We start from the raw sequence: 19,490 nt of genomic DNA on the forward strand, positions 1-19,490 counted from the left end.
CCAGAATCTAAATAATAAGGGTGCGTGTTTTAGTAATTATAATTAGTTTAAAAAGTAAATAAATAAATTCAAAAATCTCAGACTAGTGACTCTCACGGCAACAGAAAATAGGTGTTTATGAGCAAAATGACACATTTAATTTAGAAATGTTTTTGACTTACTCATCAAGGTAAACCTCATCACCTCAAAAAGGATCCACTTTTTGTTTCTTCACAGACTGTAATAATCATTACCTTGAAAATTCTGTCCTGAGTTGCTCTAAGTTCATGGTCCTCATTTCAAGATTGTTCATTTGCAGCACATGTTCAGATTACACAGATCATATATATGTACAACCATGTGTGCAGTTCAATTTATTTCTAATTTATAATCCATATTTACATGCACATTTTCTAGATCCTCAAAATCATGGGTGTACATTTTCCAGTGAAATGCAGATTTCAACATTTTATGTATTTATTTATGCATTTTGTGTTGTTGGTCGTTTTTTTGTTTGTTTTTTTTTTTTTTTTTAAAGTGCATGCATGCTTTTGAAAGTTCTTTTTTTAAAAAAAGGTTTTAATTGGAACACTTTAGTTTAGATTAAATCCGATTTTGTGATCACTTCTAACCATACACCACATACAGAAGGACTGTCCATGCATTTATCACAAATTCACAATCCACTTTCCTATTCACCAAGAAGTAAAACCATTGTTTCCTTCTCTAGCTTCACAGCTCTCCTCAGAATCTTGGACTACTTTAAATATTTCTCAACATTGTTGTTAACTGCAGGTATTATAATGTAACGTGATAGAACATTTCATCCAATTTATTCTTGCTCCTGGGTGCATGCACTACATTCCATTTCATAGTTTCAAGCACTGTATACAGGAACACGCATCAAATTCTGCCAGAGCAACCAGAACATTTTTCAGCATCGTTGCTTCCTATGACATAATTCTACACCTCATACACAAAAGACAGCTATCAGCACTGATTTTGTACTTATTTCCAGATCACTGACAAATACAAGTGTTCCAAAAGTTATGCCTCCTATTTTATTATGTTGGCCCACAATGCCAGAGGTGGATGTTGATGGTACCAGCAGAAGAGATAGTCTTCTCACCAATATTCCATTACATGTTGCTGCCATGCAACAGGTGGCAGCAGAAGGGCAGTATGACATAATAGCATCTGACATGGAAGTACAGATAAAGCAAAAGTATGTCACTGAATTCCTCCATGCAGGAAAAAAAAAAAAAAAACAAAAGGTACCCACTGACATTCATAGACACTTGCTGAACACTTATGGAGAAACAGTGAGTGTGAGTGAGGCAGTGGGTCATATGTTTAAGCTGTGGCAAAAGGGATGTGGAAGACAAGCCACATTTCAAATGGCCACACACAAATGTCACATCACAAAATGAAAAGCATCTGGATCAACCCATCCATTTAAATCTGGAGATTACAAACAGGACTGTGTACAGAGGTGAATATTGGCTTCAATGCACGGTAAATAACGATGGCAACATTGGAATATCACAAAGTTTGCACTAGGCCAACAAATGCTCAGGCAGAAAAAGAATGAACACTGTAAGTTTGTCAGGATCTGCAGAACCAATATGAATCTGAAGGTGACAGTTTCCTGGATCACATTACTACCAGTGATGAGATGTGGTGTCACCACCATGAGCTAGAATCAAAACAGCAGCCCATGGAGTGGAGATGTGTGAATTCCCCAACAAAGAAAAAGTTCAGAATGCAGTCCTCAGTGGGTAAAGTGATGTTCACTGCCTTTGGGACAGGAAAGGGATGGTGCTTCCAGATTTCATTGAACCTGGACAAACCACCAGCTCTGAACGCTGCATCACAACACTGACTAAGCTGAAAGCCCCAACTTCCAGAGTCAGGCCAGAGAAGACATCCTTTCTCTTGCAACTCAGTAATGCAGGCCCTATACCAGTTTGAATATCATGGAACATACTGCCAGTTTTTACTGGGCTGTCCTGACACACCCACATCACAGTCCAGACTTGGTGCCTTCTGACTTCCATCTGTTTGGGCTGATGAAATATGGACTGCACAGGCAACATTTTTCTAACAATGGAACTGTCAGAGCAGCTGTGAAACAGTGAGTCACCTCTGCTGGTACAGATTTTGATGAGCACAGCATGTGTGCGCTTGTTCACTGCTGGCAAAAATGCACAGCTAATGGTGCTGACTATACTGAAAAACAGTATTTTGTAGCTGAGAGTTTGCTCTATCAAACAGTGTTATTATGTTCTTGTATGTGCTGTAGCAAATAAATAGAAGGCATCACTTTCAGAGCCTACATATTTTGACAGCACTGAACCAAAAACAGACCCACAAAATGAACTAGAAATATTCCCAATAGGATGACCAACTTCTAGTAACAGTTTTATAACCTAACATTTAACAAGTTTAATATATTTAATAGAACTTATATTGATTTTATACAGTGCTATTCATCTCTTAAACTGCTGCAAGAGAGTAGCAATCCAGGCACCTTTTTAAGTATATTAGACCATCCAAGCTGTGTCTGTCATACTACTACTAGTTTTACCATTACATGGGCTAAGTCTGATTGTGCTACTCACTGTAAAAATACTATTCTGCATCTGTTCATAATTTAATAAATCAATCTAGTTTACAGTCCCCAGAAAAATGACAGTATATTTGTTTGACAGTACTGATTTTTCAATAAAACTGTTTCCAATGGCCTGAATCATAGACAGCCATACAAAATTAAAAGACAAACAATACTCTTTATTTTACCTAGAATCAATGCTAAGCTAACAATGACATGTAACCATTCTGTTTACATGTTTAAACTAATTGCAGAAGTCCAGAGTGACCCATTCCCTAGTGTTCTGAATATCTTCAGCTACTTTCCACTGAACTTTTGAAAATAACAGTAATCATTACATGTATTCACCTACTTTGATTTCAAGCCTAGAAGCAATAAACCATGGAAAAGAAAAAAAAAAAAAGAGAGAGACCTAGAACCAATAACGTATAATTTCTACTTGATTTGCATCTTGTTAAAACTACATATGGAAACTCAAGCTACTACACCGAAATCTCCAAGTGTATGTTATACCATAAATATTGGTTTCTAATAACATACCAAGCATAACTGCAGATTTTGTCCAAATTAGAAGATTCACTACTCATCTCTCCATGTATTTGTAGAAAACTCACATTACTTCCTCTAGCGTGGGCACTCATGGGGAGAAGGGTTACTTTTACTTTTTACTTCTCTCTTTTTTTAAAGCCCCTTTTACTACATATCCTATTTTCTCAGAGGTTGTGGAAATACAACTCTAATTGCCTGGTATATCAGACTGAAAGTAGGATACTACATGTTGGAGGGCTATCAAGAAGTGTGATTTTTTATCATGGAAATATACATACTAGGTCAGCACACAAGATCTTCCTATCACCTGTAAGAGCTTCTACTGCTACCAATCTCATTAATGAAAAAACAATCATACTGGAAGAAAAACAGATGGCAAACAGGCAAAGAAAGCTGAAAAGTTCCTCACTAACATGGAGTACTTTAAATATTAATGTTTTGGAGGTTTGGTTTTTTTAAAAAACTATTTCTTGAAAAAGCCTACTCAGAGGAGAACTCCAGTACTCTTGATTCACCTTGCAAGCATTGCTGACATACAACAAGGAGAGAGCAAGAATCTGAAATTTTTAAGTTGCCACAGATACTACTAATACTATGATCTGCTGCAGAACACCACAGTTGAGAAGTCTGATCTCAGCTAGCACAGAAAAGAAGACAACTTAGTTTTCTATATTTGCAGTATTTGCAATTTTTGTTGCTGTATATTTGAACCAACTATGTTTGAACTGGACCCATCGCTCACTTTCAAATGTTCTGATCATTTCAAGCAACAGTTTCATTACAAGCAGAACAATGAATGTGAATACAAAGTCATTCAAGATTTTGCTCTCAAGTGATTCTGCTTTTATGCTACCGAAGTCAGTGAAAATGTTTTAATCAATGGATAATTTGTCCTGGTAGAAGTTATTTTTCAGTTAACTGATACGAAACAATGAAATTGGAAAACAATACTTCATGGTGTTGAAGGTCCAAGATGGAGACTCCAATGATGCATTAGCCACTAGGGTCACAGTAAACTGCAAAGCCACAAAGTAATCCAGGTAAAATCATTTTGTTAGCCTATATCTATTTTATCCTTCCAGCATTTTTCTTACTCTGTAATAAATGTGTAAACACAGCAAACAATAACATACCTTAATATATCAAATGTGTATCAAATCAGAATCTCAACTTCAGGTGGGATTCTTCAGGTGTTACAGTAATACATTAACTCTACAATATACCAAGTCTATCTGCTGAACTAATTAATACTGCCAGATGTTACCAGATAAATCTCCAGCATATTGAGCTGCTTACAAAATGCAAGCCCTTTTATGCTAAATGACATAAAGATAAGTAGCAATATAGTAAAAGGTGTTCCTATTTTCTGACATAAAAAAATAATGGGCAAATAGTTTGATCAGGCCCTGATCAAACAACACATATACTAAAGGAGACTTCTTCAGGTTTGCTTGGATTCTTCTCTTACCACTCCTTCATCAACAGAATAAAATAGATAATATTCTATTGCACTTCAATTTAGCCGCATCTGTTTAACTGACAAAAGCTAACATCTGTAAAAGACTTACTCCAATTATTTGCCCTAGCCATGGAGTTGAACCTTAAGGAAACGCCCTTCTTCTTTTTTCCAATACATGACCAATAAGAACTCCAGACAGGATGTTATTCACCTTGCTGCTTGATTTGAGCTAAGTTTTTCCAAGCAAAGATGAATGAAAATAATTAGAAAACTATTCCATGGAACTACTGACTCTCTGCAGCAGAATGCAGCCTCAAATTCATATAGCATGCATAGTATGTATGAACCTTGGCTATGCTGGTCCATTGGACTCTGAGGTGGGCCCATCCCAGGGTGAGGAGGTCGCATAGTCTTCATGGAGCCACAATGAACGTCTTCAACCATTCCTTTCTCATGTAAGCCATCAATGGTCTGTGAAAACAAAATAAGTATTTAAACAGAAACAATACATAAGTTCACTACAAAAATCCAAAGGAATTTAACTCAAAACCTAAGTAAATACCAAATAGAGAAGTACAAACTTTCCTTAACTGTCATTCAAATAAATTCAGCTGACACATTTACCCCTGGAGTCAAACATTTTGGAAAGCACAAAGCACCACTGGACTGCTCGTTTGTTCCCTGTCCGTATCTTTTTTTTTTGACTTTTTTTTTTCCCCCCTCCTTAGGATCTGTTTGGCAACGCCAGGGAGGCAAACTGCCCACATACAAGCACATGAACGGCACTGGTCTCATATTACAAAGTGGTGTAACATACACCAACTTGTTAAAGTACAGCCTGTGGCTTGGCTTGAGCTATTTTTAGCCCAAACTTTGCCCTTTCTATCTCTGCTCTACTGGAATGCCCCAAACACTTTTTCTCTTCAAACACAAAGATATAATTGCTAGAGGTTCCCTAGTTTTGCCTGCAAAGAAGAGGTTAAGGCAATCAAGGAATGGGAGACAAGGTTCTACACAAATACTTGCGCTCTATACAGTTCCTGATACTTTATTCACTCAAGAACTACAGTTACCATGGTATTTGGTATGCAGAACAGGGCCAAATGTCTTCCAAAGACGGTGCAGAGAATACAGCTTGGGGTCAGAAAAACATGCTGGAGGCATGCAGTGCACTGGAAATTGTTCCTTAATAGAAACTGTCAAATTCCAAGTATGAGAATAAGGCAAAAAGTGGTATGAGAAGAAAAAGAAAACTAAAAAGGTTTACCTGAGAACAAAAATTACACAAGGTCCCTAAAATGAAATGAGATTCTTCTTACTCACTGATAACTTCAGATAACTTCATTTGCAAGGCTTGGTATTAGGAAAAAAAGTCATTCATCTCTATACAGAAACACCAAACTGCCTCACTCTAGAACATATACACAGGTACACTAAACATTGTTATTGTAAACCGATTGTACACAGAGACCTTGCAGTTTGTTTAATATACATGCAGGCCTATTAATTGGGAACTCTTTATAACAGAGATAGAAAAACTTACTCCAGTTGAAAATACAGGTTGCCTAAGAAGCTACATTAACTTAAAGGAAAACATAGAGAAACTTCTTCTCTTTGAGAAATTTGTTGCATAAGGACAACCCAATTTTAATTAATCCATTTTATACAGAAAATGGGAAAGAAGACAAAACTCTACATTTTATTTGTAAATTCTTCATAAAACTATTTATTTTCCATCAAAATAATTTTACTAGATTTAAAGCATCTTTAAACAAAAAGTGTTGTTGTTGTTGTTGTTGTTTTTAATTCAGCATTTTTGATTCATTTCACCATCATTTTTTCCTTACCAGAAACTAAAGGTTAAAAAAAAAAAAGTTACAAAAAAAGGAGAAGCAAATAGGAATTGTGTTTCAATAGGATGTTTAATCATGCCAGAACAAAAGCACTTGTGAAATAAACTTGTATCAGAAAAAAAAAAAAAAACCTGATACACTATTTTTGAATACATGAGTTTGGGATATGGAACAGAAACGTAAAGACAGACAGACGTGTGAAAAATAGTTTAATTATGCTGATCAAACAAAGCTAACACCCTTTTCTGAAGTGCAAAATGCTCTTCTTGTCTCTTCTCCCCTGTTTATAAAGGCAGTCAACCCTGATGAGAATGCTTAGCTCACACCTTACCAAGCTGAATATTACACTAACAGAAATACTTGTACAACCAGAACCATTCCTATTTTGCCACAGTACATATCTATAACTCAATCTTTAGGACCTCCAAGAGGAGAAACATACTGAGTAGGAAATCAGATCTGATTTCTTTAACAGAAGACTATGGCTGTACACACCTGTGGTGTGACAGCAGGGATGGGCATCACTGCATGAATGGACAGCAACAGTGCTGCCTCTCTTGATGCTAGAAACTTCAAAGAGCCTGAGACAGTACATAACATATATATCCAGGGCATCAGAAATACAAGCACAGGAGAAGGTGGACAAACAATTCGGGCGCTAATGAAAAGCAATGAGGAAGAAAGCAAACACATGCCCACACTTCTCCTTTCAAAAAGAATTTAAGGCAAAACAAACAGGAATGGAAGGATAGGCACATGACCATAAACAGAAATGCCAGCTGGAGGAATGGTTCTGTGGGAAGAAGAGCTGACCAAAAAAACAGGGTTTTGTAAAGATCTTTTTTTTTTCTCAAAAAATTGAAAGCAAAACAAAATCTGGAACAAACTCAAAAGTTTCAAGTCAAACACAAGGGAGGATAAGTTTAATAAAAATTGGGTTTGCTTCACTATGTTTGCAGAAATTATGCTGTGAAAGTCTAAAAGAGAAATTCATTAGAAGCAGATTTAAAAAGGCAGAACTGATGGATCTGTTTTTACTAAAAAAGCTAAAAGAAAGACGAAGGTGGCATAAATTTCTTCCAAGACAAAATTAGTTTCAATGATGCTAAGTTACGCAATGAGACTTGTGTTTTCAAGGATATATTTAATCTACAAGTACCACTACAGTCCATGAGAAAATACATAAAAACAAACAGATAAAGACTACTCAACTTGAAAAATCGTTATTTCTCAAAACCTCTTTGAAATGCTACATAGTTACAAAGTTAGCTGAGGACTTGAACCAATGTAACAGCAGCACCATTACCAAAACCTTGCTTCGCAAGCCCAGAACAGTAAATTCACTGGAAGAGTAAAATCAAGGCAATCATGTAACTACACTTTCCTCTGATATTTTCCCACCTTCCCATTATTTTCAGCTCATGATAAAATCCAAGGCTGTTACACTTTACCCATTTCACAGGGCCCCAGAAGATCTCTAAGTACCTCTCCTTGAATCTGCTTTCTCTTGCACCCAAAATGCACATCAATGAAAATTGAATTGTAATGACCTTCCTGGCAATTTCATTGGTAGTCTGAACATTTCTTGAGCAAGTAACAGGAAAGATAATTAACTTGCTGTTTCTATGAAAGCTACGTTATTATGTAAATTGACTGTAAATTTTCCTGTGGAAGTTTTCTGGGGTTATTATAGAGTGAATATAGAGTCTCCATCTTTCAATAGTAACTACTTTTAAGTAATCAAACTGTAGGAATCGTAACTTTTACTTAATCACTTATTTACCTACTTTTGCATATTTTCATTTTCATGCATGATGGTCTGCAAGCTAGCCAAACATCTAACAAAGATTCATGGTACTTTGCCACCTTCTTGGTGGATTCTGAAAGTGAAAACCACAATCCCACTGCATTTGTGCAATAAACAAGTAATTGCATAAATGGAACAGTTTCTGCTTACTCTTTCACTTTCACTACACTTTCGCTTGTCCACTTTAAAAAAAAGATTAAAAAAAAAACACAACCCAACCCAAAACACCATGTTCCATCATGACACAAAGGCCATGGACCAGCTTTAAATAAACAACTTAAAATAAAGCCAAATAGAAAAAAAAAACTACCTAGTCAAACTGAAAATTACAAGTGGCTGACCAGATTTCTTTTAACTACATGGAATGTCACTCAAGCAGCAACTGCAAAACAGTCTAGAGGCACACTTTCAAAAACTTTCTTAACAGACCCTTCCCAGCACTTCTTTCTTGGTTGTTTCAATGCACTATTTCTAGAGTTGTACATAAGAACAGTCTAGAAAATTGATCTACACTGAAAAAAAAACCAACAACTTTCCACCTGCATCAGTTCAACGGATTTATTTTGTAGCTTAGTCTGAGCTTCTGTGTCTCTGTCTCTCACATGCACATACTATTTCTGAAAGAAGTTTAATGATTATTTCTAATGCTGATATAACATCAGACATCTGAAGAACATCTTGAACTTTTAGGTCCCCTTCAACCCAGGCTATTCTATAATTCTATGAACATACAAGATGAAACATGATATAGCAGCTGAAGACAATATATGGGATATTGAACTGCTGAACTACGAAATTCCTGGTGTTAGACTTATCTTCTTCAGGCACAGAATCTCTTAATAAAGAAAGAACTGAGAAAATTGAAGGATGTAAACCTTATCCATCTAAGATGTTTGGAGCACTCAACAGAGTAATGGCACCTTAGGTAGTCAACCACCTCACAAACAAGTAAATATCAATTGAAAATAGTAAATCCGGCCTAGCTAATTGCTAACTTACTTCAAGATCCACATGCAAGACTTATAGTTTTTAAGGTATTGATTTTTCAGAGATTACAACTGCAACAGTTTAGTACAAACAGCGAGTTGGATCATGGCCTTCTTCACTTCAGCTGTCATTGCGTTATTAGAAATTTTAATGATACAGTTCTTCATGCACTGTAACATGGCAGTGTTATGTCTCTACTGAATAGACATCTTAACTGCTTTAGTGACTAAAATTAATCCATATGTGAAAATTACACACAAAGTTGTCAATTCATGAGGAAAATGAAGACATGTTTACATTACTTTAAGACTATATTATTACTTTGATTTAAATTTCTTTACCGATGTGCTTACATAATACGTAAGTTTACATGGCAAGGTTCAGTTGCAGCGAGCTGTAGGGATGGCCTCTAAGCACAACACAGCAGCTGCCCCACAGTATGAAAGCCTGTTTCCAGCTGGCTCCAAAAGGGACCCACTGCTAGTCAAAGCTGAGCTATGAGCCAGTTGCACTTCTGTGATAATGGTTCTGAGGAAGGCTAAAATGCTGCACAGTAGTAGTGAGAAAGAGGAATAGGAAAACGTGAGAAAAACAGCCCTGCAGATATCAATTCCACTAATCTTCCCTAAATCTAGTCTGTTTTGCCTGCAACAGCCATTGCTGAGTGATTTCCCTGTGCTTTTCTCAATCTGCTAACTTACTCACTGTACCTCCTGCACCTTCCTGCCTTGCCTTGCTGAGGAAGTTAGAGAATGGCTTAGGTGGGCATCGTCAGTCAGCCAGGGTCAAGTCACAACAGCTTATATAAGTAACACATAGCATCAACAAGTCAGCAAAATGCCTTGTGAATCTTGGTTCTGAAAGCTGCTACTTCATTCTTCTGAAAGCAGAATATCAGTGAAGTTTAAGTGATCATTAGTTCCAAATATGTGGTTCACAGCTGCATGAAAATGACATGTTAAGAGTTTAAGAGATTGTTCCCAAACAGAAAATTCTGCTCCTTTGAAAATCTTCTCAAAGCAGAAGACATAAAGAATAGCCCAAGTACACGTGTAACGTTAAGTGTATGACAACAGCTAATGTACAATTATTCACACATTCTACAATATGGAGTTTAAAATTCATTAATAAGAAGGAGTCTCTGTAAAAGTATTTCAAAACACAGAAGTTTTTCATCCAAAACAGAAGATTAAACAAATTTGTAGGCACAAGCCATTAAAAGTATCAAAATGAATATCAAAATTAAATCAAATCATAATTAAATCAAATTAAATTGTGCAAAACTAAAGAAGAACTCAGAAAAATTTTACAGCAGCATGACGCTCCAAAACAGATAAGGACAAAAAGTAAATGGTGGTTAGAATCATCTACTCTAAGACCTTAATACTTACAATTCCAACATTTCTTTAGTATGGTCTAGTGTATGGAAAGTGCACAGTTCAAAAAGAACTTCAAAAATAAGAATTTCCAAACTACTAAATCTGTAATACAAAGTAGTGTATTAAGAGCAAAGCACCTGTACGTAATCTCATGTGTGTATCATCTTTAGCAACAAAGACAGAACTAACAGTGTTGTTGCAGTTTTGCAGGTGATACATGAGTTCTAGTAGCAGTTATGCAAGCCTAAATGCAGTAGAAGTTGGGTTCTTACTCACTGGAGAGAACTTTTAAGAATAAAAGGTTCACTTGTAATAAATTATTACCTTATGCATTTGGTGCATGCCTTCCTGTGGATAATCAGTGGGCCCCATTGCTGGCATTTGATGCGGGACACTGGGTGGACCTGGACTTGGCCCCATCATGCTGTGAACTGAGCCAGGAGATGGCCCTGGTCCTGGGCTAGGTCCTAGAATCGGTCCAGGTGAAGGTCCTGGTCCAGGGGAAGGACCAGGATGAGGCATGGCGCCAGGGTCTGTGGGCGTGGACATCTATTTTTCTGTCTCCTTTTCAGTGAGCAGAATAGCTCTAATAACAGAAAAACAAAACAAAGACATTTTCTATATGACATCAGGGCATTCAAGAAAATGTAGTAAAGAAAATCTACTGGCAATCATCACACGCGCATGCAAGCTGTCACCAGCAGAAAATGCTTAAGTGCTTCTTAATACGGAACATTTGTCTGACCACCCTTCAAAAAGCCCACCAGAAGGAGGAAGCTCTGATAGTTCAGTCAATTTCTGGATGCTTATATATTAGTATGAGAGCTAAACAGCAACTAGGCTATGTGAAATAATTACTGGTGAAAACTGTCGTTCAACCGACTTGCAGTCATCAAAGCACGCAACAGGCAGTCATGTACACTACCACTACAGAATACAGAGTAGACTGTGCAATTGTGTGATATATGTGTTCAAAAACCCACACTCAACACACATGATGGCAATTCTTATAAAATTCATGGGGACATAGAAAAACAAGTGGTAGAAGTATTATTAATGCTATCTTCTGACTGTTTTTTTTAGTTCGACACTGAAGATTTTCCTGGATGTCTCTGTATGGTAATCTCAGTATCAAATGAAACACACAGTAGAAAATACAATTACTTTGGGCTGAATACAGTTAGAACTCACTTGAGGGATTCTGTTGATGTCACAAGCCAGGAGAATGCAGCTCAAGTGGCTTATAAAACGGTAAGTGCTCAGAGAACAAATAGCAGGCTTTTACAAACTGGAAAAACAACTACTACTATTTTCTATTTCTATGTTCTTAAGAAAACAAACTGATGCAGAGTACAGGCTTGAAGCATCCTTCATCTTTCTGAGAACTTCTATCAATGGTTACTATTGAGAACTTTCAGTCTACTACTGCCAGATTATTGTAATGCAGTGACATAACAGGCATATTTTTACAAAACTGAGAGTTGATGCCAACAAGACCAGTCGTATTTCTTGGTATTCCCCTCTCCCAGAAGCCTCATTTTCTTCTGTTTGATCACAGGGTGATCTCATTAACTGAGTAACTAAGACAGCAGAAAAATAGCACCATGTAAGAAAACAAATTACAATTTTTTAGGTTACCAAACTGACTTTCTAAAAGGACAGATGGATCCCAACATCAGCACAAAGAAGCAAGCAGGATCACCCCCTTCAACAATAGCTGAACACAGGCTTAGCTTGCTCTCTCAATTCAATCCGGACACAGTTTTTACAACATTACCAGTTCAGAATTACTTGTCTCAGAACAATAAATACAGTATGGTGAAAAATGAGTCTTTACAAACAGCATTTTAATTTGCAGTATTTGCATAGTACATCATGGGGTTCCCTGACCCATATTCTCTTCTTATACGAGTAGTTACAAAAGATTGCTCTACACCCACATCAGGATTTACATACATGCCATGGTTAGCAGTAATTACTTTCTAACTGGAGTAAGTGGTGTAACCCTGTTGTGGCACTGCTTACATAAATCCACGCTGTAACACTGCAAACACCCTGGTTCACAGAAGTCAAGTTAAGAAACAGACACTGAAGACAAGCAAAGTACCCTGCTGAGATTCCTACAGAAAGGAGGCCCATCTGCATGACACATCAGAAAGAAAAGCAGATTCATGTTTAATTACGGCAATTAGGGGATTCAAAGTTTACAGAACTTATCTTTTCTTTTTCTTTTATGAGCAAGAATCTTTACTTACTGGGTCCAGTAGAGAAGATAAAACACTATCACATCAAGACTATTCTCAATTATTTACCCCTAGTTATCTGCACCTTGTGTCAGGATCAAAACGGCTTGCTAGCTTTTATTTATAAATTCCCTCCTGTTGCATTTTTATTAGCTACAACTCAGCTCTGATTCAAGGCAACAAATTGGAAAAATGGCTGCTTAGCTCATTTAAAATAAACCAGCCTTGCCTGAAGTAAGCTACCTCAGGACTTTCTATACTTGCAAGGTACAACAAGGCGATACCTCTGAAGCTTCTCTCTCCAAAACAAAAGGTAACAACAAAATACTGAAGTCACCAATCAGTTCCTCGCGTTCCCACAACATTGCCACAGAAGGAACTGCATCACCAAATGTTCACAGCTGCAAACACCATGCCATTGCTTCTTGTAAGATGCCTGGAACTGCCTGGAATTTGGCTGGAAAACAGATATTTCCACAAAACAAAGAGCTTTTATACAAGCCAGGTTGCATTGCGAAACATAATAGTGATCCTGACAAAGCTGAGTCTCTCTGTACAGTACTAGCCAAATTCAGTACATTCAACAAAGCAGAACCTAGCATCAACTCCACTGTCCAGGCAAACGGGTACGGAACTACAACTCAATCAATTACAAGCCTACTGTCAGTTCACAGAATCCCAAAATAATCTGTTCCATAAAATACTTCATTTACACCTATGTATTAAAATAAATATCAAAATATCTCCTTCTGTTTACCTTTATTGCAAACTTGACTTGTCATTTGCCTGAAAATTAACTGGTCCTGATCTCAGCACTGCTAATTAAAAGGCCATTTACATATATACTAAGTATTTCCAGCAAGCAAATCTGAAAAATGTGGAATACTTTTGAAAGAAATAGCAAGTGCCCAACCTGTGGAAAACAATGACTATGAGAGAGTAATGCTATGCTCCTTACTCCAGATTAAGACCCTTCTGCAATCCCTTTGAAAGCTGATGAAGTCATTCAGTTTTGTATCATTTTGAATATATCTGAAGAGATCTTTATAAATTAAAGAAAATACTTATGTGGAAGAAAAAAATTACTATTTATAAAATCCGTATAATGGGAACATAAAATAATGTAAACTGTAACATGAATGCAAGTAATGTAAGGTGTACAAAAACAACTTTTTTTTTTAAACAACAGCTACCATAAACAGGAACACATTATACATAGCCTGCCCAATTCTACTCAGAGTAGAACTGCTAAAAAAGACATCTATGAACTAAAATATTTCAAAAATAGTTTATATTTACTAAAATTGATACTGTATTAAAATTCACAAATCAGGAACATCATTCTCATTAAAATTAGAAGTAGACTATTCAATTTTTCTAGGCCCTTATAAAAGTCTCATTAAAGTCTTGTCAAGAAAAAAAAAACAGAGAGAGAGAAAGAGAGAGTGAGAGAGAGAGAGAGAGAGAGAGAGAGGGGGAAAATAGATCCAACTATGGTCAAGTTCTATCCATAAAACCTTGTTACAATTTTGGCTAATTCTGGTGCCTTTACTGAAATAAACAAAATGAAATCAACATTCTGGAAAAGCCAGAGTTAACTCATTTGTTTTGACTGCTTTTTTAATGAGTAGCTCCTGTCAGTTACAAGAAAAACAAAACAAAAATCTCATTGTCCCAAATGATACGGCTGTTAGTTCAGACTCCCTTGTGTATTACACACTAATAGTTTCTCAAGTGTCCAATCTTTAAATTTCCTCAGATTTCCAATGTAAGCAGTGTCATTCACATGACTTTCAATAAGACACAGCCATTCTAGAGCTGTAAATTCACGTCACTTCTTAAATTCATTTGCATTCTACTTCACCAAATATCTTTAGAGAACATTCTAAATACACAGGCTGCTCTGAAAGTAATACCTCCTATTTATTTGCATGGAAATCACAACGAATAGTACAATAACACTACCTGGTAGAGCAAATGCTCAGCTACAAAATTGACAGTCACCACCACCATTAGCTATGCATTTTCGCCAGTGACAAACAAGAGCCTGCATGCCACACCTGCAAATATTTGTACCAGCAGAGATGACCCACTGTCGCTGTCACCACTGCTCCACAGTCTTCAAACCTGTATGCAGACTGGTATTACCATATTGCAAGAGAAAGGTGTCCTCTTCACTAGTCTTCAGCTTAGGTAGCATTGTGACGTAGCGGTCAGAGCTGATGGTTTGTCCAGGTTCCACGAAATCCAGACAGACCATACCTTTCCTATCCCAAAAGACAGCGCACCTCACTTTACCCACTGAGAGCTACAACTTGAACTTTTTTTTTTTATGAGGTATTCACACACCTCTACCCTGTCTGCTGTTTTGACTCCAGCTCATAGTGGTGATACCATGTTTTGCCACCGGTAATGATGTGATCCAGGAAACTGCCACCTTCAGCTTCATCCTGGTTCAGTAGGTCCAGATAAATTTGCATACAGAATTCTTTCTGAAAAAACTGAAACAAACCACCCAATGCCTCACTGTGCTTGCGCACACAGTATAGTTCCACAAACATTCTGCGAGTGTCAATGAATGTCAGTGGTTGCCATTTTTTTCTGCATGGAGGAATTCAGACACACTTCATCCACACTTTCACATCAGACACTAAATTTGCCAGAGTGCCTCTCTACTTCCATCTGTCACACAGCAAAAAAATGTAATGGAATATTGCTGGGAAGGTTCACTTCACTGGGAAAGTTCACCTTCACTGCCATCCCGCCAATGTCAGTTCCTGATGTCCTGGGCCAACGTAACAAAATAGGAGGCACTACCTTCAGAGCAGCCCTTGTGAAAGGACAGATCCTTTTTTCTCATATTTTCACAGCAAGGTGTAATGTCTCATTCCTCCCTTTCCCTGACATTGAAGTCTAGGCAGACTATAAACCAAAAACAAAATCCCCTGATTTCTTTAGCCCCTGTCAACAGAACAAGAGGGGTTTTAATTTCACTATTTGTGAATCCTACTGCTCTTACTGGTCCCAGGGATTTTCTCACACCTTTTCTAGACTACCCAGAGTTCAGACAGACAAGCAAAAATCCATCACTATCAAGGTAGCATTAGAAAAATGGAAATACAACAAGAACCACAACACTAAGAACTGAAGAGAAACACTCACTCCCTTTGCTCCACTCCTTCTAGAACAAACGATCTAGGACAGTATCTGCATTATATTTATTTATATTATTATATTATATTTGAGTATGCCAAGAGGGAATGTTAGCTAAGCATGTACATTTTCACACCTAGAAGGTTTTATAAATACAACTCTTTCATCGCACCGTAGCTCAGTCTTTTAGAACACAGAGCATTTAAGCACATTATACACACTTTGCTATAAACCTGATACAAACCCGAAGTGAACAAAGGCATGGATTTGAAACTAAACCACAGCGGGCAGAAAACCATCAGCACTACTTAGGAATTCAAGACCAGCTGGACAACCAGAAAGATCCAGAGGTTACAGACTGCTTTGGCACAAAACAGTTACACTGCATCTAGGAACAGATGGAGCAGTAAGTATTTATAATTCTTCTAGTTGTTTCCGTTACCATACAATTCGACTTCTGCCTGTCTGTGATTGACTCGACCAAAACTGAATTTCAGTTGTTGTATTTTCAACCAGATCCCCTGTGTTGGACAGGTAGTGATAAGCAAGGAAACTGTGCCAATTACATCCAAAAAAAGTGGAACGTAGATCCAAGCAATAGCCACACAGATGCTGCAAAGCACTCTCCCCATAACTCCACAGAAAAGCTATTATATTGACATGTACTCAGACATCTGCAAAAACAAAGACAGATTTCAAAGCTGGCTTAAAAACATACACTGCAAAACTGAAATACGCTACATAACAACTTGTAGTTATCTTTAAAATACTATCAAGCAACATCACAAATTATACTGCTAACGGTTCGCAGTATTTGCCTCACGAACTAACTGTAATCAAATGAAGACGTTTGAAGTTTAAGCAATGATTCATAAAGACAGTAGCTTGTTACAATTAAAATAAATAACTCATAGTCTTTAGAAGCAAATCAGCCCATTATGTGTTTTACAACACCACTGGACACTATGCAGTGACATTTATGAGGACTTAACTACTGTTGTTTCATCAATGAATCAATCAGTAAACAGTAGGTGTACATGATTCAGCGTAAAATAAGTAAAGCAGAAGAGTCACACCTTCAGCTAAAATAAACCAGAATTATTCTGTTCACACAGGAGAAGCCAAACACAGTAACAGCCGAGGAATTCTGCCTTTGCATACTCAGACACATAACTTCACTGTAACTTCAAAATCTTCTGGAAGGGAAATTGTAGCTTGGACTATAAGCCAGAGAATCAGAAATACTGCAATGTAATTGCTTATCCAGATACTTCAGTGAGAGATAAAAACCCCTGGGCACTGCCTTAGCTGATTATCTAGCTGTCTACCAGAGGCCGTCTGCATCCTGTTGAAGAAATTCCTATTTCTACTGTGTAGCTGTTTCGATTTTCCATGAAGAAACTTCTCAAACTACTTAAACTCACAGACTAAATTCCCCCAAAACACTAAAACAGCACCAAGAAATGATCACCTATCAGCTGGGGCTGAATATACTAGCCAGCCCTACAGAAGTCAACCTAAGTCAGAGTTCACAGAAGTTAGGTTAAGCTACGTCACCAGACTTCAATGAAGAGGCCAAAGCACAGACGTGACCTTTTCCATTGGATTTGCTACAGAAGGCAACAGCCTTCAAGACAAAAGGAGGGCAGGCGTTACAGTTGGAAGTTCAGAGAACTGCCTTTTAACCCCAAAGCCATGGTCACCACAAACAAATCTGTCAATGCCCAAGATCAAGCCCATGTCTGCTGCACACGTAGGTTCTATTGTACATCCAGAGTGCAGCAAACTGACTCATGACAGCAATGATTGATTACGGATTAAGTTTCCATACAGTGACCTTTCCTACAAGTACTAATGACAATTAGTGAACATCACCTTCGTGTCAGACTCTGAAAAACAAAAGCCACATTAGAGGTAAGGCAGAAGGAAAGGAATTCATTACACGTCTCTACTTAGATGGGGAAGAAAAGAAGGAAGAATGCTGTTTCTTACCATGAGTTATTTAAAATAAAGTATCAACAAAGATGAGGCAAAAGGAACATTTTCATAACAAGAAGCGTTCTTAACATTTGACCCAGAGATCCTGGCTCTAAAAGATTCGCCCAGGTGCTGCAACCCCACACTAATGTGTGGGGATACACACAGAGCAAAATATTTACCCACAGGAAGAGTAGACTTTAAATGTGTTAGAAAAAATAAAAAACAATTTTCAGTCTTAGACTTCTTAGCCTGTTATACCAGCAAACTACCAGAGCTGTGTTTAAATAAAGCCTTGCTTCTTTCTCCAAATCATCCTTCCTTATTTTTACAGCTTGCAAATAAGACATAAGCTGTCCTCTGCTGCCATTTTCACAAGTGATCTTTATGTCATAACACTGTTCTTCTCATTCCACTAGAAGATAAACGAAGATCCACTGAAAAATAAAACTGATATAAAAGAGGTGCATGTCCAAGAAACACTTTGTACAAAGAGAACGCATACTTAAAAAAAAAAAAAAAAAAAAAAAAAAAAGTGTTTTAACTAGCGATCTGCAAAGCGATCTTCTAATTCATCTAAAGAACAAAATCTTTTTTGGTTAAGGATAGCTAGTTCACAGCAACACTGACAGTCCGGGCCACGAACACTGATGGAAGACGTGCAGACATGTTTAAAGTTGCTCCCATGCACACCGTGACCTTAACTTCAAAGATCAACAAAAACCGAGAAAACATATCTAGAAATGTTTATTTCATATATACCTTTGTCAAGAATATATTTCATATGAGTGTTAACTGGAGCACTTTTTCCTCTTGTCAACTTCAAGCCTCAGGCGTTGGTCAAAGCGTTTTTCAAACTTCACAAGAAATGCTCACAGACCACTTCAGAAATGAACAAAAGAAAAGATCTGAGACTGCTTTGAACACAGTCCTCTAGCGCGTATGTTCTGTGAAACACCACAGAAACACCAATCCTGAAGCTGAGACATAACTCATGAGAAAAACGCTGGGTTTAATGAAGTTTTAACCTCACCTCTGTCCACGCGTTCTGCGTGATCCACCCAACTCTGGATGCATTTTACAATACTCATTACTCGATCTTTCCTTCTATCGCTGACACAACCCTATCTTCACTGTTACCACTCTACTACATCATTTTTCTCTCAGAATCACAGAGGGACAAAAGAAACAAAGTCAAAGACAGTAAGGGGGCAATTAGGCTCCCGAAGAGAAAGCGTGCCTCGCTTTGCATAACAATGCCCGGCTCGCACGGCAGCGACAGCCCCACCTCGGACTGGTGCACTACCGAGGGAACTCGGCTCCAAAACGTGTGTTTGCCTGGGCCGCAGAGGCTGTGGGTAACGTTAAATGACGCGAACAAACTGGAAACAAAACAAAAGAGATTGCAAATGGCACAATGCGGTGTCACAGGTCCTACGTCACTTTTTGCAGAAAGCGCGCACACTACTTCCAGCGGTAAAAATAAAAATCAA

The 19,490-nt window shown here is 37.6% G+C and overlaps 1 protein-coding gene across 3 annotated transcripts in view; it reads right to left on the reverse strand.

Moving 5' to 3' along the window:
- The window catches only part of SMARCA2 (SWI/SNF related, matrix associated, actin dependent regulator of chromatin, subfamily a, member 2), a 104,741-nt gene that overhangs the window by 82,036 nt on the left and 3,215 nt on the right, over nucleotides 1-19,490 (reverse strand). For all 3 annotated transcript variants that reach the window (XM_042875279.1, XM_042875278.1, XM_042875280.1), the window contains exons 2-3: nucleotides 10,949-11,210; nucleotides 4,946-5,069 (exon numbers count right to left, since the gene is read on the reverse strand). In XM_042875279.1, the coding sequence (XP_042731213.1) occupies nucleotides 4,946-5,069; nucleotides 10,949-11,173 (349 nt within the window). In that variant the 5' untranslated portion in view covers nucleotides 11,174-11,210. The remainder of the gene's footprint in view (nucleotides 1-4,945; nucleotides 5,070-10,948; nucleotides 11,211-19,490) is intronic.

Source organism: Lagopus leucura, unplaced genomic scaffold (assembly GCF_019238085.1).
Source record: "Lagopus leucura isolate 7727_CA_CO unplaced genomic scaffold, USGS_WTPT01 Super-Scaffold_100014, whole genome shotgun sequence".
Lineage (NCBI taxonomy): Eukaryota > Metazoa > Chordata > Aves > Galliformes > Phasianidae > Lagopus > Lagopus leucura.